Below are 24,160 nucleotides of genomic sequence, written 5' to 3'. Positions count from 1 at the left end.
ATGGAACAAACCTTGTGAAAGGTAGTTCAAAAGAATGACCCCTTTCCAGGCAGGGTAGGTGTGCATTGGATGTCAAAAAAAGGGTGTAAATATAATACAATGCACAAAACAGAACACAAGTAATCCTCAATACAGTAGTGCAATAGTACTATTACAACTACAGAGCAAAATTCAACTGTTGATGATATCACGTAATACGATTCAGATTTGTTCAGAGTCCTGCAGTCCTCGGCCATCAAGCTGCCCCCCCTGTTGGCCATTCCACAGCTGGGTCCGCCCTGGGCCAGCTGAACTGATGAAAAGACTACTCTACCCGAACAATTCCTGCAATCCTCCATCAGAGATGACTTTTCCTTAGGCAGCCAAAACAACTTGGCAGGTGGGCAGTGGCACCAAATGCCACATTTAAGTACCGAGAAGAGAAACAGAATAGGTGAGGGTTAGTAACAAATTATAACTATCATATTACTCATGTTTTAGTGCTAATGACCAACAACAGAAGTGCAGTTTATACAGTTAATCAGCAGCTCAAGTCTGGGTATGCGAAACTGAAGTAGTGAGTCTTCAGCCGGGATTTGAAAGCTGAGACTGAAGGGGCATCTCTTATAGTAGCAGGCAGACCACCCCACAGTTTAGGAACCCTGCAACTAAAAGCAAAACATCCCACTGTTATTTTATTAATCCTTGGAATCATAAGCCGACCAGCATCTTGAGATCTTAATGTGTGTTCTGGTTTGTAAGTCATGTTAAGTTCAGATAAGTAAACTGGACCTTGGCCGTATAAGGTTTTATATGTTAAAATTAGGATTTTGAAATCTGCCCTAAACTTAACCGGGAGCGAGTATAAGGTTTTAAGAATTGGACTTATGTGTTGGTATTTTCTTGCTCTTGTAATAATTTTTACAGCAGCATTTTGGGTTAATACTTATTAACTAAAGCAGATTTTGTTAACTTGGATCACAAAATGGTCACCATTTTTACCCTAAGTATTTTAAAAGGACTTCACATGATCTTGCCCTATTAAATTAATATACCTGCCTCCCTTACGCTTGCTTTGTCTCCTTTACACTTGCTTTGTCTCACCCACAGTGGTGACAAGAAAGTGAGATGTGTGCCATGCTATCTCATTCATCATGTGCAACTTCTCATGTGTAGGTCTCATCTGGCATCTGAGCTTTCAAGAACAGGTCTCTGCAGTATCATACTAGAAAAAAGTCCTGAACTTGAGCTTGTCCCTGGGATTATTACAAAAACTATAACAACTGAAACAACATGGAAAAGAATTTGTCTCCCTTTTATCCATCCATCCATTTTCCAACCCGCTGAATCCGAACACAGGTTTCACGGGGGTCTGCTGGAGCCAATCCCATAATTTCTTAATCTTTTTTCTTTACCTGGGAAAGAAGTCCAGCCCTTATGCTCATAGCTGTGCCATGGAGTCAGCTTACCGGATAAGGCAACCAGGTAGCTTGTACTCTTGTGTTGGCATGTCTGTCCGTCTGTTGTAAGCAGCTCCTATTTTGTACACTGTGTAAGTATATGAAAGGTTTGGATTTCAGTGCTCAGCCCAACATTGCTTATCAATTGTTGATCACATAGCTTTTTCAATTTATGTGAAGTCGAGATTTGACGATTGTGCTATCATGATTTTCTGTTGGTCTGTATTAAAACAATTATTGTATGTATTTCTGCATAGTTTTCCCTTAACTAGCTTTTACTGAAGGTTCTAATTAAAGAAATATTTTTAAAGAAACATCTAATGTCTGTCCAACAGATTACTTTTATGTCACTTCATGATGTCTGTTTGTTTAAACTGTAATTATTCAGTTTCTTCAGTTTTTGTTTATAATGCATAACCAGTAGTCCTGAATCATTCTATTAGGTCAATTCTGAACATTTACTAATGCTTTTACTGTATGTTTGTATGTCTTTTTAATGCTAATCAGTTACACACAATATCTCGTACAAAGTATTACAAGTGTGTTTCAGATCTCAGCGCTCTTTGGTAAATGTTACTGTATCTTGTTATCCAGTAGTGTGTTTGATTAAAGCCTTTTCAGTCGGTGGGAATGTTTGAAATATATTGCCAGAGGCCATTTCTAGTTCCTTTTCTGTACATTGTGTTTACCCTTTACTCTTCTTAATATATTTCATTACTTATTTTATTCTCTAAACATTAATTTCCTGAAAAAAGGTCTTAACCATGACTTTTGAATTTTCCTCTTGTTTAACTGTCTTTACACATTTCTAAATTATTCTTCCACTGTTTTTCTCATGTTCTCTTAATTAGCATAGATATCAGTGAAGTTATATTTTTAAAGCCACTTTTCCTTTCTTGACCTCTTATTCATCTATAAAGAGTTCTTCTAAAATTTGTATTGGTTCATTTCATTTTCCATTTTCCAACCCGCTATATCCTAACACAGTGTCACGGGGGTCTGCTGGAGCCAATCCCAGCCAACATAAGGCACAAGGCAGGAACAAACCCCGGGCAGGGTGCCAGCCCACTGCAGGGCACACACACACACACACCAACACCAAGGACAATTTAGGATCGCCAATGCACCTAACCTGCATGTCTTTGGACTGTGGGAGGAAACAGGAGCACCCGGAGGAAACCCATGCAGACACGGGAGAACATACAAACTCCATGCAGGGAGGACTCGGGAAGCGAACTCAGGTCTCCTTACTGCGAGGCAGCAGCACTACCACCATGCCACCGTGCTGCCCTGTATTGGTTCAATTTTGGGATTATCATTTCTATTTTATTAGCTTTTATGTGTTTGCTCTACTAAAACACAGTGAAACATCTTTTAATTTGATCGTTTAGTGCAATAGCTGCATTCATAATACTGTTTTATTAACTACAGATTAAGTTCAGATGTGTGTCTCCTCTCACCTGGATTAAGAAACAATTGTGCACTATTTATCAAGTGTTCCCAGTTTGTATTTTAGTAAACAAAGTTAGTCTGAACAAAATCAAGACCTGAATATCCTTAATAAGTAAGAAAAAAATTCAAACATATACATTCTTTTTAAAATGTTTTGTAAAAAGCAATAAACATGAATCTTTAGTATTAACGTAAACTACTTAACTAATTATATGTTATCGTACACCCTTATACCTCATTTAGTACTTGATATTGACGCAATGTCCAAGACCTGACTTTTCGTCTAAGAAATTACTGAAAATCAAGGTGTTCATTTCCACTGTGCAAGGTAAAAGAAAGTTAATTGTGTGTTTATTTCATGTGGCATTGACTACTGCAATACAATATTCACATGATGTTAAAATCATTTTTTCCATACTGCAATTATGCTGAATTATGCTGAACCTGCATGAAATTTAAATTCCCCTGTTAAGTCTCAACATTGGATATTACTTAGGTGTAGGATCAGTTTTAAAGTAAACATTTAAAGCATGAAGCAGCTTATTGTTTTCCATAATTACATTGTAATTGCAATATGCAGGCTGTGATGTCTGTGCAGAAGCGGATGTGGGGGGTTGTAGGAGGAAAACGGAAGTATTGGTTGTTGGTGTGGATGTTAAATAAAGAAAAGATAGTTAAGCATTACACGTGTGCGAACTGCTATTTCTGATACAACAGTTTGGCGACGAGGATGGCAGAGTTTGGTTTACCTCCTCCAGCTTCTTTCTTTCCAGTAAATGGTGAACCGCTAGTTCCCTGGAGACACTGGTATCGTTCATTCGAGACGTACCTGTTGGCAGCTGGGTTGGATAACGTTGAGACAGCAAGGAAAAGGGCGCTTCTATTACTCTATTTGGGAGCGGAAGGACCGCTCATTTTTTCTACCTTGCAACCGACTGACGAGTCTTTTGCAGCTGCGGTGGCAGCACTGGATGGCCTTTTCGGCCCAAGCCAAAGCGTCCTCCTGAGCCGTTTTTAGTTTCGTCAGCATGCTCAGCAGCCAGGTGAGTCAATCACACAGTTTGTTTCAGCGTTGCGTGAGCTTGTGCAACACTAAGTTCAGGACACTACAAGATGAATTAATAAGGGACCAACTGATTGAGAAAACGTCTTGTGAACAGCTGAGAGAGAGCGTCTATTATTGGAACCGAATACCTTAACGTTAAGTAAAGCCGTAGAGATTGGAAAACAAGTCGAAGCAGCGATAGTGGCTGCATCTAAATTTTTAGGCACAGCAACAGCACCACCTACTGACATATCATTGACAATGCCAGTGCAGGCTGTAAGGAATGTCCCACAGGCTCGCCAACGGCGTTGTGGAAACTGTTGGTCCCTCAGACATTTTACCAAAGCACAAGACTGTCCTGCTTTTGGGCCAGCGCTGTAGAAATTGTCAAAAAATGAGCCATTTTGCTCAGTGTTGTCGCTCTGCTCCAAATCCACCCCCTTCTGAGACACCTTCATCTTCAGCAATAATTAACTCGGTGTCCAGACTAGGCAACCCTTTCAAAACGTGTGCCTGTTATGTAAACGACATTCTTCTCCCTTTATTCATTGATACGGGAGCCAAGGTTTCTTTGTTGAATAAAGTGACATATGAGAGACACTTCTTTCATGTCCCACTCCAACACACCTCGGTACCACTTGCAGGATATGGTAATTCAAACATACCAGTTCTGGGCACTGTTTGTCCTGCAGTTCAGTATAAAGACCAAGGGCCTTTTGATTTTACATTTTTTGTAACCACAATGGGTGCAAATCTAATGGGTTTGGATCTGCTCCACAGATTACAATTGCATTTGTGTGATTCAAGTGGCACTGACATTATGCAGGTGACATCACAATGGCAACAGGCCTTCCCAATGTTATTTACTGGGTTGGGCTGCAGTACTCGGTTCATCCATCGACCCACAGTGGATAAAACAATATTTCCAGTTATCCAACCGCTGCGCAGAGTGCCGTTATCATTAATAGATCAAGTTTCGACGGAGCTCCACCACCTCCTGGAAGAGGACATTATTGAACCAGTGGATGCTTCCCCATGGATTTCAAATTTAGTTGTGGCAAAGAAAAAATCAGGAGGTTTGCATATTTGCATTGATCTGCGTTTTGTAAATAAAGCAATTATTCCCGATAAATACCCTTTGCCAACTGCCGAGGAGCTGACCACACATTTTCATGGGTCTACAGTGTTCAGTAAACTGGACCTAAATCATGGCTATTTGCAGGTTCCCCTTGATCCTATAAGCAGAGATCTAACAGCTTTTGTGACACACCTCGGTGTCTTCCGTTATAAGAGGATGCCTTTTGGCCTCAGCTCAGCACCTAGCTGTTTTCAGAAGGTCATGTATCTCATGCTTGCAGGAATTCCAGGTGTAGCCATTTATTTGGATGACATCGTACTGCATGGTACCACCCTGGGCCAACATGATGAACGCCTTTCTCAGGTGCTCCACCAACTCTCGTGTTACCATGTCACTCTTAACTCGGAAAAGTGTATTTTTGGGGTGCAAGAAATTGAATTTGTGGGGTATAGGTTCTCAGGGCAAGGCATCACACCTGTAATGTCGCATGTGGATGCCATCCACTCTCTTCCTGAACCTTAAACATCCTCACAGCTGGCATCCTTTTTGGGAATGGCTACATATTATCTTCGCTTCCTCCCATAGTTTGCCTCAACAACAGGACCTCTACGCCATCTCCTTAAGAAGGATGTTCCCTGGCATTGGACAGCAGACTGTCAGAAGGCAATGGAGATACTTGAGCAACAGCTCACCAGTTCTCCTACTTTAGCTCACTTTAGTCTTACAGCTCCCACTATTGTGAAATGTGATGCTTCTGTTGCAGCTTTGGGAGCAGTCCTTTCCCAAGTACACAATGGCATAGAAAGGCCTGTCACTTATGCTTCATGGGCACTGTCTCCCACTGAGTATTCTGTTGGAGAAAGAAAAGCTTTTGCCTGTATATGGACTTGTGAACGCTGGCACCTCTACTTGAATGGCAGGTCTTTTACTCTCCGTACTGACCACCAGCCCCTTACAATACTGTTACACACAAATGGATCTGGTCATAAGCCCCTCAGGTTGCTGCGTTGGGCAGATCGTTTGCACCAATACAATTTTAAGCTTGAATTCACACTGGGTAGGCACAATGCAGTTGCAGACCTCTTATCCCGAGCAGTTGTGCCAACTGCAGTACAGCAGATTTGTGACCTGGAGCCAGATCTGGTGTTTATGTTGCATGCTCCCCTCTCTTCTGTTATATCTTTGGACCAGCTGTGCCAAGCATCTAGGGATGACCCTATTTTTTCCAAACTTTGCTGTTTTATTAGGGATGGATGGTCCACCACAATAGAACAGGAACTGATTCCATACTATAGGGTTAAGGATGATTAATTCTGTTGGTAAGATGTCTGTATTGCTCGAGGCTATCGTACTCTCATACCAGCAGTGCTACAAGCACAAGTTTTGCGAATGGCACATGAGGGCCATTTGGGTATTGTTAAGCTGAAACAGCATTGTATGGATATAGTGTGGTGGCCTAATATAGACCATGATGTTGAGATACTGGTAAAGGACTGAACTGCCTGTCTCCTCAGTGGCAAATCCCCACCTAGTCCACCAGCTCCGCTTACTCCTGTACAATGGGCACTTGCTCCTTGGAAGCACATTCAGGTCAACATTTGTGGTGAATTGCTTGGTGCTCCACACCACACTCGCTATCTCTTGGTGGTGCATGATCTCCATTCCAAATGGCCAGAAGCCCTACCTCTTGCAACGGTGACTACCCAAGTCATTATTAGGAGCCTGGATTACCTCTTCGCTCGGTGGGGCTTGCCAGACATGATAATTAGTGATAATGGGCCCCAGTTTACTTCTGGTGAATTTCATAACTATTTGGAAGAGAAGGCCATTAAGCACATTAGAACTGCTGTGTATCACCCGGAATCGAATGGCAGGGTCGAACACATCAACCGCACGATAAAAAATGTAATCCAGACATACCTGACAGAAGGTTGGCAGTTTGAGGCAGTTCTCCTCCAGACCCTGTTACATTTTCGAGCAACAAAACATACCACAACAGGGGTATCACCTGCTTCCTTAATGTTAGGTAGAGAGCTGACTCTTCCTTTGGACCGTCTTTCTTTTGGTAAATCGTTACCTATACCAACACTCTCACAGACACAGGCCCATGTTACCTCTCAACAGCAGTGTATGCAGCAGCATTTCAGTCAGGCCAGAAAACCAAAACTGCCATTACTAAAGGAGCAAGACTGGGAGCGTGTGTGGCTTCCTCGCCGTATCAACAAGATGAGACCCTGTTGGTCAGATCCATTGAAAATTACTTGGCAGCTTGGACCAGCTACTTTTCTTCTGCAAGATGGTTCTAGGCGTCACACAAATAGCTTAAAAAAAGACACATCACCAAGTCGGCTTCATCATGGTCCAAAGATGCATAGCCTGATGGCTAGTAGCTGGAAATGGACTGGCTGCTCCACAATCACTCCCACGGGTTTCCAATGAAGTTTCACGTTCATTCAGGCACAGAACACCTCACTCCTGGCTTAAGGACTATGTTACCAAGTAGGCCTTCATTAAAAAAAAAAAAGGGAGGGGAAATGTGATGTCTGTGCAGAAGCGGATGTGGGGGGTTGTAGGAGGAAAATGGAAGTATTGGTTGTTGGTGTGGATGTTAAATAAAGAAAAGATAGTTAAGTATTACACATGTGTGAACTGCTATTTCTGATACAACACAGGCCCTATGAAAATCCAAGGAAAATAAAACTTATGTATGATGTACATACTTTAGCCACAGTGTTTTCAGATTTTGAAATGATCTATCTGCTAGTGCCAGGTATGTTTCTTCACTGTCATCATTTAAATCCCAGTTCAAGATTCTTCACTTCAGTTTAGCAGATGCAGACAACCACTGTAGGTTAGGCTGTTTGTATTGTTTCAAGATCTCTGAGTTATTTTTCTTACATAAATATATAGCCTGTTCATGACAATATCTCACACTTTTGTTTGTATTTTTCCTGGTAACCTATTGAGGCTGCTGATGTTACTGTATAATAATAATAATACATTTATTTATATTGCACCTTTCCCATGCTCAAGGTATAGCTTCTTTGATCACAATACAGCAGTTGATCATGGAATGAGATTAGTTGGAACTTTTAGGTATTAAACGCTACTAAAACAGAATCATGTCATCATATTAGGCTACAGTTACGGGCTTTCAACATATGGTGTACAATCTTGTAAAATACTTATAATGGAGAGGATGGCCAGCTGCCTAGGTGAGCTGAATTCTAGCTGTAGTGTTTGAAGAGGACAGTGGTTCTTTCAGATGTTTGTTTTCTCCAGTGATGCTATTAATAAAATGAGTTTTTCTTTTCTTCTGTTAGCTTAATCATATGTTAGGATGTTTGCAGTTTGATGACCTCAGTTTGTGAATTTCTTCGTTACTATTACTATTAATTTAACTAGAGGTGCTTATTTATGTAAATGTTGTGTATCGTTGTGTAAATTTCAGTTACTGTATTATATTTGTTAATCTAAGTACTACATGTCTGTTCTACTGAAAGGTTCTATATAATAATAAACTGAATAAAACTGAATTGAGTAAGCCTTCTATTTGCAAAATATGTTTTCTTTCATCAGTATTGTCCAGTTCGTGAAAAAATTAATAACAGGTTAGTAGCAGGAGAAGAAACAAAGACAGTATTATAAACCCTAATATATGTTGTATGTCAGTAACAATTTCTTGCATTTGTTATGTAATTCTGTCCATTTATTTACTTTTTACAGATGGCACCGATGAACCCAACTTTGATCGCAGCTATGTGAAAAAGAAATTGGAACATGGATTATCTCGCATATGGCAGGTCTGAATAAATGTATATATATATGTGGAATTTACTGGAATTGTTTTTCTTAATTTTTGGATTAACACTAGAATCCCTGAAGCCTACGAGAAAAGTCGCAATCCTGGGCCACCTTAATTTTCTTCACATTTCTTCATCAGCATCTTTGTTTTGCAAACGTCTCAATCAGCACAAGCAGCAATCCCATACCCCACCGACGCAGCTGAAGTTCTCCCAACTCAAGTCTATTTATATGGTTCTGAGAGGTCTGGAATTGTATAGGATAAATAATATATTGTTATTTGGAATACATACATTTCATGTGTGTTCCATGTCTACAACGATCTGAGTAAATGTAGGATGGCAAGAAATGGTGCTGTGGTTGATGCCTGCTCAGGACTATTTGTTGTACTGGCAACCAAAGATACGATGCCCCGTGACCACTATCATGCGGCACTTACATTTTGACAACAGACACCTGTGCAGAACGTGTGAAAACCAACAGAATTGCTGCAATCTCGAACATCTGGCACAGTTCTTTTGAGAACTGTGTTTTGAGTTACAACCCAGGGCAACATATTACTGTTCATGAGCAAATGTTTTCAACCAAGGTCCACTGTCCTTTTTTGCAATACATCTCAACCAAGCCTGACAAATTTGGCATAAAATTTTGGGTTGCAGCAGATTTGGAGACAAAGTACATGTGCAGTGCCACTTCTTATTAAGGAAAAGATCCCAGTCGTCCCACAGGAGAAAGGCTTTCCGAGACTGTGGTCATAAAGCTTATGGAGCCGTTTCTGGACAAAGACAGAACCATAACAACAGACGACTTCTTCACGTCTCTTTCGCTGGATAAATAGACTGCCGCACCACAACACAACTCTGCTTGGAACCATAAATAAAGTGGGATGGGAACTTCCACGTGCAGCTAAAGTCACTCGAGCAGCAATTCTCCACGCTAGTGTTTAGATCTGGCAGTGCCCTAGTGACGGTGTATGCACCCAAAAACAAGAAGTCTGTCTGTGTTCTCAGTACCATGCACCATAACATGGAGATTGGGCAAGATCGAAAAAAAACAGTGTTTTCAAATAGTGATGTTTTATGCATGGATGTGTGTATGTATGCGCGAGAGAGGCAGAGACACATTTGATGTCATTCAGGTGGTTACTGGAATATAAAATAACACTTTCGCAAAGGTATAACAAAATAGGTGTGCTTTTATTCAAGAATAAAACTGAATTTCAAAAAATTCAAGTGACAACAAGATACCAAGAAGACATGATTCACCAGTGTTTGTGTGTCTGTTTATATCCCTTCAGCGATATCTTTTACAGTTAGCAAACATTTACACTGGGTGTTACAGACTGAAATCAAATGTATGTTTTTGTTATATTATAGTAATAGTAGTAACAGCAGCTCTCTACTCAAAACGAGAAAAGCCTGAGCTTGAACCTGCAACCTTTTGCTTATGAGGCAGCAGTTCTTACCTCTGCACCAGCCAAGCAGACACGTTAACTTTCTGTTGATTGGTATTTGGGCTTGGGTTTTTACTCATTTACAGCAACATGTAAATTGAATGATTTCTTTTTCTTTGGTTATATTGTTGAATAAAACCGCACTTGTTTTGTTATACCTTTTGTGAAAGTGTTTATTTCATATTTGGACTTCAGTCTTCATGCATTATACACTTCACGTCAGCATTTTGTCATTATTACTATAACATGTAAAAAGTTTTCTGTTTTTGTTATGCATTCAACATTTCTTGCCTTGCATTTCCTGATATCCTACATTTACCCAGATCGTTGTAGATGATATATGTATTCCAAATAATATTATATTATTTACCCTATACAATTCCAAAAACCTCAAACCCAGATAAACAGACTTGAGCTGGAAGAACTTCAGCTGCACCGGTAGGGAATGGAATAGCAGGCTGCTTGCTGCTTGTGCTGATTGACACATTTGCAAAACAAAGACTGACAAAGAGATGCGAAAGAATTTAAGGTGGCCCGGCATTACAACTTTTTTCATAGGCTTTAGGGATTCTAGTGTTAACTATTGTGTTACATGTATATATTTTTTTCTTTAATGTGGCATAATAAAAGTCTAATTTTGGAATGTTTGTATAGTTAATACTTTTTGGCAGATTGAAAGCAGAAGGTTGAAAGGATTCATTTAAAAAAATTTGTATGTTTATATTACCATTATGCACAGGCAAGTATATGTCGATATGAATGAAGATTTTCTTTAACAGAGACATGCATTATACCAAACACCTAGTCTACATGTATTCATATATGAATTGTTTAATTTCAGGATGTTCAACTAAAGGTGAAGGCTTATTTACTTGGCACAGACATGTCAAACTTTAAGTATGATGACTTCATTTTTGTGCTGGATATTATAAACAGGTATCAGTTTTTATTCCTGTTAACTCATTAGTTCCCAGCTTTACAGAAGCAATTCTATTAATGCCTCCAACAATAGTATAATTTTTATACCACCAAAGTAGTAATAAGGACTGTTATTTTCACTCATCAATTAAAATCACTTAAATACTAAATATTAAATATTATTAAATTAAATAGAATCAATGAATCATTTTCTGATAACCATTTTAAAGTTTAAAGCATGACATCTATATTTTTGTAAAATAAAAAAAAACTATTTTTAAAGTAATGTAAAAGAGCTAATAATTGTTATAAAAATGAGTCTTGGTTAAACAATTACCTGATCATTTTTGACTTGTGTCTCTGTCAGACTTATGCAAGTTGGAGAAGAGTTTTGTGGTAGTAAATCAGAAGTATTACAGGAGTCAATCAAACGTCAGAGTGTAAACTATTTTAAAAATTACCACAGGTGAGATATTTTTGTCTTAAATTCTGCATCTTATTTTGATGACTATTATAAATACGCTATTTTACAGTTATGTTTATCTTAATCATTGTTTTTGCAGCTTCCCACCATTGAAGTCTTTTTTTATTTTAGGTTTCCCTCCATCTGTTTTCTGAACCTGCTTTTCCCGTGTCAGGGTCACAGTGTATCGCAGCTTATGTTAGCAGCTTTAGGCTCTTGACAGGTGTTAGATGGGATGCAGGTTCAATGCAGCACATACTATGTACACTTACTGACACAGTTTAGAGGTGTCCGTTAACATAACATTTGGAGAAAACCAAACTACTGTGAACAATTCTCTGTGAACATGAGAGGAACATGAAAACTTCTCACAGACTTGAGTAGGCCATGAATCAACCCCTGTTCCTTCTAGCAATGAGGCAACAGCACTACCATTCTCTGACTGTTTTCACTAACTAAAATAATCAATGAAAGACTTATTTATTTTTCATGTTGATATACAGTTCAAAGGTTGTCTTTGAAGTTCTTGTCATTTAACTGTGCACCAGAGCTTCTTTATTTCTATATGCCTTCAATCATCACTGGAGATGTTTTAAAAGAGATTGTTGACAGAACCAATATGTTTGGCTTAATATTTTGGTCTTTCAAAAAAAGATTATGAAGTGACATTACACAAAGCAATATGCTCAATAACTGTAAATCAAAGATGCAATAAAACTGGAAGCATTTTTAAGTGATGCCTTTTAAGTAGCATAAAATAATGAACAATGAGTGCTTTCAGTTGATGTGGATTATTGAGTTGCAATTGGAGTGACTATTAAAGACAAATTCAAGTAAAAACTGCACAAAATTATTGTGGAGTACACCGTGATGGACATACATACATATGAAACAAAAAAGGTGGCAAAAATCGACAGATTTCTTTTTCATAATATATTTTTGGCTGCAGAATCTGCAGTTGTGCTAAGAGAGTTTAGATGTCAAATAAATCAGCAAATTTTAAAATGAGTTAAAAAAGATTTATATGTGCAATAGATAAATCTCTTTTAAACATGGGATCAACATTTTGTCTGGTTAATGAATACAGTGGAACCTCGGGTCATGAACGTCTCCGAACACGTACAAATCGGGTTACGACCAAAAAGTTCGCCAAACTTTTGCATCTGTTCACAATCACACACTCGGGTGACGAACAAGCCAGTTTCCCTACCGGTTCGTACGCGCAGATGATTTCCGCACGTGTTCTGTCTCTCCCTGTACATTGTTCTCGGTCAGACATGCGTGCATTCGCTGTGAACTCTTTGTGCTTTATTTCATGTGCTTTTGCATTCATTTTGCAATTAACCAAGGCCTCTAAGCAAGTGAAGAGTGGTAGTGTTGGTGAGAAGAAAGGTTCGAAGAAAATTGAAATCGAATTAAAGAAAGAAATAATTGAAAAGTATGAGCATGGCGTTCGTGTTACTGATCTTGCCGCCGAGTACAAGAAGTCGAAATCGTAGATTTTGACTATTCTAAAGCAGAAAGAGGACTTTAAAGCAGCTGATGTTGCAAAAGGAGTTAGTGTTAACCAAGCAGAGGCCTCAAGTGCTGGAAGAGGTGGAAAAACTGTTGCTAGTGTGGTTGAACGAGAAGCAACTTGCAGGGGATAGCATTTTAATATCATTAATTGCATCAACCTCAACGATAAAGCCTGGGAAGACACCACATACCGGACCTTGAACTCAGCCTGGAAGAAACTTTGGCCTGAATGCGTTCCTGAACAGGATTTAGAAAGATTTGAGCCTCCTGTTGTGGATGAGATTGTGTCCGTGGGCAAGAGCATGGGTCTTGAAGTGGGCAATGAGGACATTGAAGGAGCTGGTCCTGGATCACAAGGAGGAGCTGACGACAGATGAACTCGCTGAACTCCAGCAGGAGCAGCATAAGTTGCTCACCGAAGAGCAGTCCTCAGGGGACGAAGAGGAACGGGCGGTTAAAAAAAGTGATGCAATAAAGGCCGTCATGGAAAAATGGAACGAGTGCCAGGATTTTTTCAAGAAGAACCATCCTGACAAAGCGGTTGCAAACAGAGTGCTAAACATGATGAATGACCATGTCGTCTCACATTTCCAAAAAATTTTATTGCGTAGGAAAAGGCAAGTCACATTAGATCGCTATTTCGCAAAGTCTGATCCACCAGCTAAACAGCTAAAAACACCAGAAACCCAACAAATCACAAGAGAGAAAACACCTGAAGGAGAACATCCCTCCATCGTGTAGACGGACTCTCCCTCAAAACTGTAACCTCCTCTCCACCCAGCTTCCTCCTCACTTCCTCTCTCATGCAAGGTTAGTTTTCTTGGTTGTTTATGGTTAGTTTTTGTATAAAATAAGGATTTTTCAAATTTTCATTTTGTTCCCTGTGCTTAAAACGCATTTAAAAAAGTGTTTATAGCGAGCAGTTCGTAAGGCTGTAGCGTGAACTCTTGCAATGTTAGTTTTCTCTGTTCAAGGTTTTCTCGGTGTTATTCAATGTTTTCACATTTAGTTTACTATTACATTGTACATTCTATGGTATAATTAACTATTTTTGTGCTTAAAAATCTTTAAAAAAATATATTTACATACAGTTCGTACGGTCTGGAACGGATTAATTGTATTTACATACAATCCTATGGAGGAAATTAGTTTGGGTCACGACCAAATCGGGTTGCAACCAGAGTTTTGGAATGAATTACAGCCGTGACCTAAGGTTCCACTGTACCTTATATTAAAGTGGTACTTGTGATTTTTCATGTCAAAAGAACAATCCCAGGTTCAAATAAAAACCTTGTATACACAAGCACAAATCACAAGTCGCTTTCTCTCCTCTTTCGTTTCCTCTGTCTACCGCACTGCTCTCCTTTAGTCGAGTGCTGCTGCCTTTCTTCCCAGCTCCAACTTGCCTGGATAAGGCAGTACAGTCCCTTTTACCGTAACCCTGGAGTACTTCCGGTACCAGGCCTGTTGCCCATTAGAAGCATCACATGGAAGTCCCACATGAAAGGGAGAACATCTCCCTGCAGCATGCTCTCTTGTGTCACCCATGGAACTGAAAAGAGAGTATATCTCCCTGCAGCGTGCTCTCTTATGTCACCCATGGACCCCAGCAGGGCTGTGCTTCCAGACTACAATTCTCAGCATTCCCTGCTGGTTCCCGAATGGGAGCCAATATCGAGGGCTGCTGCCATCTAATTATTGGAGAAATACACCTGCAGAAATGGTTCTTCCCTGACCTCCTTTTCTATCCCAGCCTGGGATGGTGCTATACATATTTCCGTTTGGGATTTCAATCCATTTATTTGGGTCTTTCCACCTGGGTAAGGAACCATCTTCTCTATTGATTATGCTGTCTGTCCATTCGTTTGGGGAGCTTTGTCTGAGTACGACATTGTTCCCTCTATCGGCTGGGATGTCTTTCTTTCCACTTGGGCCATTCCGTCTGGGTAATGTATCTTCCCAACTCCTTGCCGGGACGCCCATCCATCCTGTATACCACCTACATCAGTTAAACCCAGAGTAATAACCTTGATGCCTAATACATTCTGAGTTCTTCACTTTGAAAAGGAACATGCTGACTCTTATTAGTACATTTCTGTCAATGAATTTCTGTCAAGTTATAATAAAGGACCATCCTATTAACCATTTGAAATTGTTTAGCGCATTAGAAAACAAAGATAATGTCTTTTGGAGTAGGGATAAATTTTTTTTAAATACCCCATTACAATACGCAATACTGCATTGTGCAGTGTTAGTATAAAAAGTGAACATTTCAAAAAATCTGTTATGCTATAGTGTACTTTGTAGATTTAAAATTTGGTAAATGTAAATTAGGCAATGTATAAAAATAATCACCACCCTAAAGTAAAAGCATTTTGTAGCCTCAAAGATTAAGCCTTATGTTAATAAAGTTCATTCATGTTCTTATAGAATAATCCAGTGTCACAAAAAGACACAAAGAGATTAAGGATCTTTGGGGCACCTAGAAGGCTGACCCCGTATATTAAAAAAACAAAAAATTTGGGTGGAGCGTTTTAAAAAGAAAAGAAACATTGTAAAGACATGAGTCTCCAAAGCAGATTAGCTATGATGGCATTGCTTGGCAGGATCTTGGCAGGAAGAGGTGGATCCAGGCGGGCGGAAACTGGTAGTGACATCAGAGGCGTTATGGTTGTCAATCTTCTAGTCTGCAGAGAGAGGAAAGAAGAGGCATTAGTCAACAGTGACCCCTGGCTTTCCGGGAAAAGTTTACAATTATCCGAGCAATTTAACTGTCCCATAGGTGCACCCATGTGACACTAGCTTTCACTTAACAATTAGCAATTGAAATTCTCTTCCCATTTTTTGCATTGTATCTCAGCTGTTATAGCTGATACTCATCCATGGCTTTTAATACATTGGAGTCTATTTCTTTTAAGACATTCTTATCCAAAACAATACCCTCTACTCCAATTATAAAGAAAAGGCAAATTAAGTCAAATAGTGCAACTGAGCAGCCACCATCCTTTCATAGGTTTGCATTACACAACATATTGCATCTCAAATATCAGATTTCAGTTGCCGTTTTATCTAACAAGCATACATTTGCCAAAATGAAAATGTGCAGTTGTCTGTTAATCATAAAAAAATCAGTAAGATAATAAATCAAAACATTCAGGTTTTCTAGAAACCTAGATATTTATTTTTTCATTTTCACACTGTTTTGGTCCAATGTCATGCTTTTCTTTTAAAGGTTAAGGCCAACAATGGTTCTGTTGTCTGCAGTGGGCTGGTGCCCTGCCCGAGGTTTGTTTCCTGCCTTGCGCCCTGTGTTGGCTGGGATTGGCTCCGGCAGACCCCCGTGACCCTGTAGTTAGGATATAGCAGGTTGGATAATGGATGGATGGTTCCATTGTCTGTGTCCGTAAAGGTGGTTTAACATGAAACCTTTGAAGATACAATTTATTAACAACTTTAAATACACTCAAAGGCCACTTTATTAGGTACACCTGTTCCACTGCTTGTTAACACAAATATCTAATCATGCCAAACACATGGCAGCAACTCAATGCATTTAGGCAAGTAGACATTGTTAAAACAACCTGCTGGAGTTCAAAACAAGCATCAGAATGGGGAAGAAAGGTGACTTAAGTGACTTTGAACATGGCATGTTTGTTAGTGCCAGAAGGGCTAGTCTGAGTATTTCAGAAACTGATGATGATCTACTGGGATTTTCATGCACAATCACAATCATCTCTAGGGTTTACAGAGAATTTTCCATTAAAGGTAAAATATCCAGGGAGTGGCAGTTCTTTAGGTGAAAATGCCCTGTTGATGCCAGAGGTCAGATGAGAATGGCCAGACTGGTTCGAGCTGATAGAATAGCAACAGTAACTCAAATAACCATTCGTTAAAATTGAGGTATGCAGAAGAGTATTTCTGAATTCACAACACTTTGAACCTTGAAGCAAATGGGCTACAGCAGCAGGAGACCACACAGGGTGCCACTCCTGTCAGCTAAGAACAGGCAACTGTAGCCACAATTCACACAGGCTTACCAAACTTGAACAACGGAGGAATGGAAAAAAAATGTTACCTGGTCTGATGAGATAGATGGATGGATCCATCCTGCCTTGTATCAACAGCTGGTGTTGGTGGTGCAGTGGTGTGGGGGATATTTTCTTGGCACCCTTTGGTCCCCTTAGTACCAACTGAGCATCATTTAAATGCCACCGCCTACCTGAGTATTGTTGCTGACCATGTCCCTCCCTTTATGACCACATTGTACCCATCTTCTGATGGCTAATTCCAGCAGGATAATGCTCCATATCACCAAGCTCAAGTCATCTCAAACTGGTTTCTTGAACATGACAGTGTGTTCACTGTATTCAAATGGCCTCCACAGTCACCTGATCTCAATCCAGTAGAGCAGCATGGGATGTGGAGGAACGGGATATTCACATCATGGATGTGCAGGCAACAAATGCTATTATATCAATATAGCCCAAAATCCCTGAGGAATGATTCCAGCACCTTTTTGAATCTATGCCTTGAAGAATTATGGCAGTTCTGAAGGCAAAAGGGTCCAACCCAGTGTACCTAGTAAAGTGGTCGGTTAATGTATATGTCCATATTTTGATGTCCATATTGCCCAGTGGTTTTTTTTGTACTTAGTATAAATGTGTATAACACTGACTTTTGTCTAGAAAGTAATCTATAAAAATAATCTGTACTGTTCAAGACTGTAGAAGTGTGACATTTTCATTGTTTTAATTTTGGGTTGTTCTGTACTGATTAATCAAAAATATATTAATTTGTCTGCCTTTGCGCACTGCAAAATTAAAAGGTGTCCAATACTGATATTAACATTCTAAAGTACTGGAGATGAATATGCAAAGAAATTGCTATGTTTGATGTGCTATGAATTTCTGTGGAAATATATGTCCCTCTAGCACTCAAGACATAATTACTTATCTGCAGTGGAGAACTCATGCTGTGCTGTTTATGCTTAAGCCTTTTTGAAAGATATCCTTATTTTTTTTTTGTTTACAGAGAAAACTCTTTTGAATTACTTTAATTTAGCATATTATCAAATATGTAGAAGTATCACTTTTTTGATATATGTAAAACAAACACAGCTTTTCAAGTCCTGTTCATTTTCAAATATGTATTTTGTTATTGTCAGCTGAAAGGGGAATTATCTCCATCCTGAAAAATTTCTTTTCAGCAAGTGACGCAACACATTTTATTTTTTACCAGTTCTGTTTTAGTTAGTTGTATATAGTAAACAGGAAATCTCTGTTTACCGAGCTAACAAGGAACAAACAAGCATAAAATAATCCTGTCAAAGACAACAGTGGATATATGAAGTCAGAAAAGGGATGGATGTTTTTATGCCAAAGCACATTAGCAGAATGGTCAAGAGCAGGGGTACTCAATTACAGTCCTGGAGGTCCGCAGTGGCTGCAGGATTTCACTTTAACCAGTTTCTTAATTAGAACCCGTTTATTTACTACTAAAGCAATATTTCTTTTGGGCCTAGTTTTATTTGACTAGCTTGTTGTGATTCAGAATCCTGCTTTAGTTTTAAACTGCTGCATTTAGGTTTTAATTGTTTCCTGTTTTCTTAACCAGCCATCAGTTAATAATGAGATGAAAATGACAAAGGAACCACCAGCTCTCCAGCTAAAGTGCTTTCCATTTAACCTGTGTATATGCAGTGCTCACTTCGGCAGCACATATACTAAAACCAGTAACGGCACGCTGCACGTTTGTGGGGAACAGCCCGGACACAGACAGATAGACACGATGGTTTCACCCAACACACGTTTATTAATCATATTTACAGTGCACAGACCCAGTGCCGCAGCACCAATCACCCCTCAAGTCCTTGGCCACACGCACAATGCCTTCTCTGCCTCTGGTCCGCCTCCACTCCTCTCTACCAAGCTTCGTCCTTCTTCCACCCAACTCTTGCCCCTGACTGGAGGGAGGCGACCCCTTTTATTCACCCCAGAAGGGCTCCAGCTGCATCCTGAGGGCTCGTAGCCACACCCCTGTGTGGCGTAAGCTCCAGCGGTGTAACCGGATGCCCACCGGGTGTCCCCAATCCTCTTCCCCCCAGCACTTCCCGGTGTGGCGGAAGTACTGAGGTCCAGGGCTCCCAAGGCATTGGGGCGCCCCCTGGCGGTGACCACGGGCCCCTACAGGGTTGAGCTTCCAAGCTCTGTACCCATGGTCCCCAAAACAACCAGGGAGGACGCCCCCTCGTGTCCTGGAGGAGGCACAAGCCCTCCTCTGGTCCTCCTGGGCGTCCCGGCCGGGCATGAACGCCCGCCGGGCACCACACGTTATAAACTTGACTTGAGCATTCATAGTTTTCATACTCTTTCTCTGTACGTTTAGCATTCATTTGCTCAGAGGTTGATGCGCTTGCTGCTTCCTGAGCAGCTTTTCTTTTCTCCACCCTAGTGGCCTGCTTCTTCTCTTCTTTCGTCAGTATCTTTTTGCGTTAAAACTGATTGTCAGTGTTTGTGTTTCAGTTACTTAGTACTTTTTCGTTAATTTTTCACTTAAGTTCGCACTTAAGTGTTCAGTTTGCCTCAGGAATGATTTAAGATATGAAGAGGTAGGGGAAGTGATGGGGAAGGTGGTAAGAATGAGAATGGAACCTATACGCATGCTGACCGCTGCCGAGAGTTGATTCTACAATAAAATAAAATAAAAAGAGGAATAATCTTGGAGGTCAATCATCACCCCGAAAGTGGATAGTAGACGTCACATAGAATATGTGTACCAAATTTCAGGTGAATAGGTCAAACGGTTTGCAAGCTAGAGGTGATTTAAAATCCTGGACAGACAAACAAACAGCCACTATAGCATATTATATATAAAGATTGTAACCTGTGCATATGCATCATGAAGTATTTGTGCTAATAAAATGATTGGAAATAAATGGGAGCGAAGGGAAGGACTCCTGAAGCATATGGATAAAGTTTTCAGAAAGCAAAAAATATACATTTTTTTTTTGTTTTGGAAGAATAAAAGCACTGACAAGCCATATAATTAAATACCAAGTTTCATTACCTGTTAGGCCTGGCTTCTAATTACAAAACCGGTTAGAATGAAAACCTGCAGCCACTGTGAACCTCCAGGACCATAGCTGAGTACCCTGGTTAAGGGGTTAAATTTAACATCGCAAAATAAAAGAGGCATATGCACGTTCCTATTTCTTAAACACCTATACAGTGTCTTCTTCCTTCATTCTGTCATGTTTTACTTTTCTCATCAACCCTTTTATGCAGTGGCAGCAAGCCTGTGACAGAGAGACACGTCACACTTGTATTTGAAGTTACTTCTGAGAACCATCCCAGATATTAGGAATCACCTACATTTATTTATTTTTAAACTTTGTTTCCTGAGCTATTGCAATGCTAATCTCTCTTCATTTTTGCTTTCAATTAAAATATGCTTCAGCACAATGCTAAGTTTTTTGTAGGTTTCTAAGCTGTCTTTCTACGGTTGGGTTTTTTGTCCATCCGTATCTCCACTCATCCCATTCTTAAAAAAAATATCACAGATGCCCGTAAAATAGGATTGCTACCAATTTTCATTTGTTTGGGCCAAAACAAGATGTTCATGTCACGTCGCTCATAATATCCTATCACAAGTGGCCACAAAACTAAAGGGGAACATTTGCTGCTTCTTAAAAATGTGAGTAAGCATTGACTTTACGGAGTGGAAAAGGCACACAGAAGGAATTCCAGTACGTCTTGCTGGCCATTTTTGTCCATCAAATTCCACGGCTGTGTTCTTTGAGACATTTTTCATTGACATGGGGGAGTCAACCATGTCGCGATAGACATTTTTTGGACTCACATCTATTGTTTCCAGTATGTTATTAGGGAAATTATTCTTTTGCAGTTATATTTTTGTATGTAAATGTTTTTGTCCTAATATTGTGTACTGTAACTACTCCTCATACTTGCATGTCATGGGTATCAATGATGTAAGTATAACACTATTTCATTTCAGAATACGTCTTGAAGAGCTTAGAATGTTCTTAGAAAATGAAACTTGGGAACTTTGCCCAGTGAAGTCCAATTTTAGTATTACCCAACTTCATGTAAGTATGGATTATTATTGCATTGATACTGATATCCTAACAAACTGTGACAAGTGATTTCGTTAAGGAGTTAAGTTTAAAGTAATATATGATCCTCACTTGTTTTTAATGATAACATCAATAAACAATTTTATAGAAGTCTTATTAATTTGTCAGATCTACTGGTAGTGTTTATGCATTTGCCTTTATGTAACAGCCTTTGTGGTAAATGCAAACTTAAAAAAAAAATTACGGCATTTTAGAAACCCATTTTGCATAAATTGTTATACTTATGAAGCATGGAAAGTTGAAATTATTGGCTGAAAATCACACACTGAGTTCAGATTGAAAGTGCAGCTTTGTAGCTTCTAGTTCAACAGTTTATCCATCAGACCTCATTGCCTTAAAGAAATTGCTCAAAAACTGTTTATTTATTTTTATTATAACAAGGGTTGAATAGGTCATTTCTGTTTACAGCTTAGTGTCACTATATTATTGTATATTGTACTCCTTTTTTTCTTTTTCTCTTCCCACGTTTTAGTTCCTTTTGTCTTTTCCTTCATCTTAATTACATTTTTCCTGTTCTGTATTGCTTGGTCTTGATTTTCAATTTCTCTTGCCTCCTTTTTGCTGACCAAGTACTCTTCCTGCCAAATGTTTCTTCAGATAGACTTGGCAATGTTAAAATGCTGTTACAAGTCTCATTAGCACCACAAGATGAAAGCACATAATGGCTTCCATATAGATGCTTCTTTGGCTAGGTCCACACAGCAGCTAAATACGACTCTGTTCCAAATTTTGCTCATATCTGATTTTACTTTTTTTAAGTTTTCGAGTGAATCTTACAAGTGACCTATATCTAATTGTATGCGGATATCTATTCTGAATGTGCCTCGCTTGTGCAAAAATAATAAAAACATTCATCAAATAGATGCAAATTAATAAATCATTATGAAAACGAACAGCATTTTGGCTGCTCCACAGCTTTTTAAGTCCAGGGTGTCTATGGATTTACCTGCTCATGAGGGTAAGGAAGAGAAAAAGAAAACAAAAGATTGTAGCTGTTGCTTTAAGTACAGTTATTAATACCACATCTATACACTGAAACATGTGGACACAAGAGAGAAGCCAAAACAGTGGTTTGATAATTGCAGTGTGGTGAGGGTTTCAATTGCTTATGTCAACATATGTCTACAGGAATATCTTTGATTTAGTACCTTTTATGAGAAAGTACTAATTCCAGTCTAAAAAGTTTTGATTTTGTGTTTGTTTTGCTGTTCACACTTCTTTAAAAAGCTCAGATCTGTGTTATACATGAGTAAAAAAAAAAAATCACAATTTGAGTGGCAATGTGAGTGTAACGTTTTAAGCTGAGCTTGATTAGTAATGTCTGCCTACATCCTAGACATATGACTCTGACTTCTGGGGTATACAACGCAAACGTTTAGTTTAAAACTCTTGAGTGTTATACAGCAGACTGTTCAGGAAATGTACGAGGCGGAGTAGCCAAAATAAAATAAAACAAACATTGCTATTAACTTTATAAAATAGTCTTCTGTGAATTAACCCTTCTCTGCATTAGTAAATAGTTGTTTTAGATATTTTGGATAAAATTTGAGTACTCTATGCATGGATGATAGCTTGTACAGTTAAAGTTAAAGCTTGAATACTGCAAATGTAACCATCCATAGAGAATATATGCTTTTCTCCTTACAAATTTAGCATAAAAGATCACTGGTGATAAAATGTATTATCTGCATTTGAGATATTTTATCCTTCAAATTGTAAGCTTTTAAGCTGCTTGATGTCTTGCAAAACTGCAAGAAGTGATTTATGGTACTACAGTATTCAATGCTTAGGACTTTGATTTCTCTAGATAAAAATGAATAGGACTGTGATCCCTAATCTGTGGATAGTTTCCCAGGGCATCATTTTTATACAGTATATACAGAGTTTTGAGACTTTATTAAAGTAAGGATGATAGATAAAAGGAGAATGGATGTATGTGCATGTTCTCAAATTAATTGTAAAGTTAAACTTGTATCTATTCATGTTCATTTAATCAAATATTAGATGTGGCTACAAGTATACATGTGTTAATAGAGAATTGGAAATGGACGTTTTAGATTTGAATCTTTTGCATCTTTTTAAATAAATTGAATATGTAATCTTTTTCAACATTCAAAACTAGAAGACTAATCTTTTATAGTCAATTTGTAAGTATTCATAATTTAGAAGTAAATTGCAATAATCTCCTTATAAATGAGAAGTAAATGCATTAATTCTAAAATCAACATTTAGCCTTCTTGTTATTCTAACGTAATTTAATTTGTTACCAGATTAAGTTGAGACTTTGACTGAGTTACTTGGAAGTAGTGTTGGAAGTTGCTCTAGTGTATGTGTGGCAATGCAAATTACATAATGTGTGCAACTCTAAGTGACATTTTGCTCCAGCTTTAGGTCTGTAGGGGGAGCAAGATCAATCTCATCTGAGATACATTTTACCTAATTTAACTTTACATTGCTCGTTTCTCACAACCTTAGTCTTTCTTAGACCTATGCTACCCTAGGTTTGGTGGAACAGGTGTGTGGCACATAGTCATTTTGCTGTATTTTTGTAGTTTATCCCTTAAACAGTTTTTTTTCAGTAGACTTCTGGGTGGTTTTCAGATTGCTGTATATGACACTGATTCACACAGGTCAGTTCTTAGGAGGGTTCAGGCTCACAGTGTTGTTGAGTTGTGTCCATTTTCCCAGTTCTTAGATTTCAGCCATGTAGTTCTTTCATACTGGCAATTTCCCTATACATTCCTCCCTGTTTTAAATTCATGGTTAATTCTTTCCTTCATATGCAGTCCCTAGGCTTTTTACTGTATCTTTATTCACTGTTATTGTGTCGAATGGGGC

At 39.0% G+C, this 24,160-nt stretch overlaps 1 protein-coding gene across 4 annotated transcripts in view; it reads left to right on the top strand.

Annotated features, from left to right (window-relative positions):
* Positions 1–24,160, top strand: part of vps50 (VPS50 EARP/GARPII complex subunit) — a 408,283-nt gene that overhangs the window by 228,822 nt on the left and 155,301 nt on the right. For all 4 annotated transcript variants that reach the window (XM_051936104.1, XM_051936105.1, XM_028817093.2 and 1 more), the window contains exons 14-17: positions 8,741–8,817; positions 11,113–11,207; positions 11,557–11,655; positions 21,184–21,274. In XM_051936104.1, the coding sequence (XP_051792064.1) occupies positions 8,741–8,817; positions 11,113–11,207; positions 11,557–11,655; positions 21,184–21,274 (362 nt within the window). The remainder of the gene's footprint in view (positions 1–8,740; positions 8,818–11,112; positions 11,208–11,556; positions 11,656–21,183; positions 21,275–24,160) is intronic.

This window comes from Erpetoichthys calabaricus, chromosome 13 (assembly GCF_900747795.2).
Source record: "Erpetoichthys calabaricus chromosome 13, fErpCal1.3, whole genome shotgun sequence".
In the NCBI taxonomy this organism is placed as follows: Eukaryota; Metazoa; Chordata; class Cladistia; order Polypteriformes; family Polypteridae; genus Erpetoichthys; species Erpetoichthys calabaricus.
The sequence above is the reverse complement of the archived record's forward strand: the minus strand, read 5'-3'. Positions and strand labels throughout refer to the sequence as shown.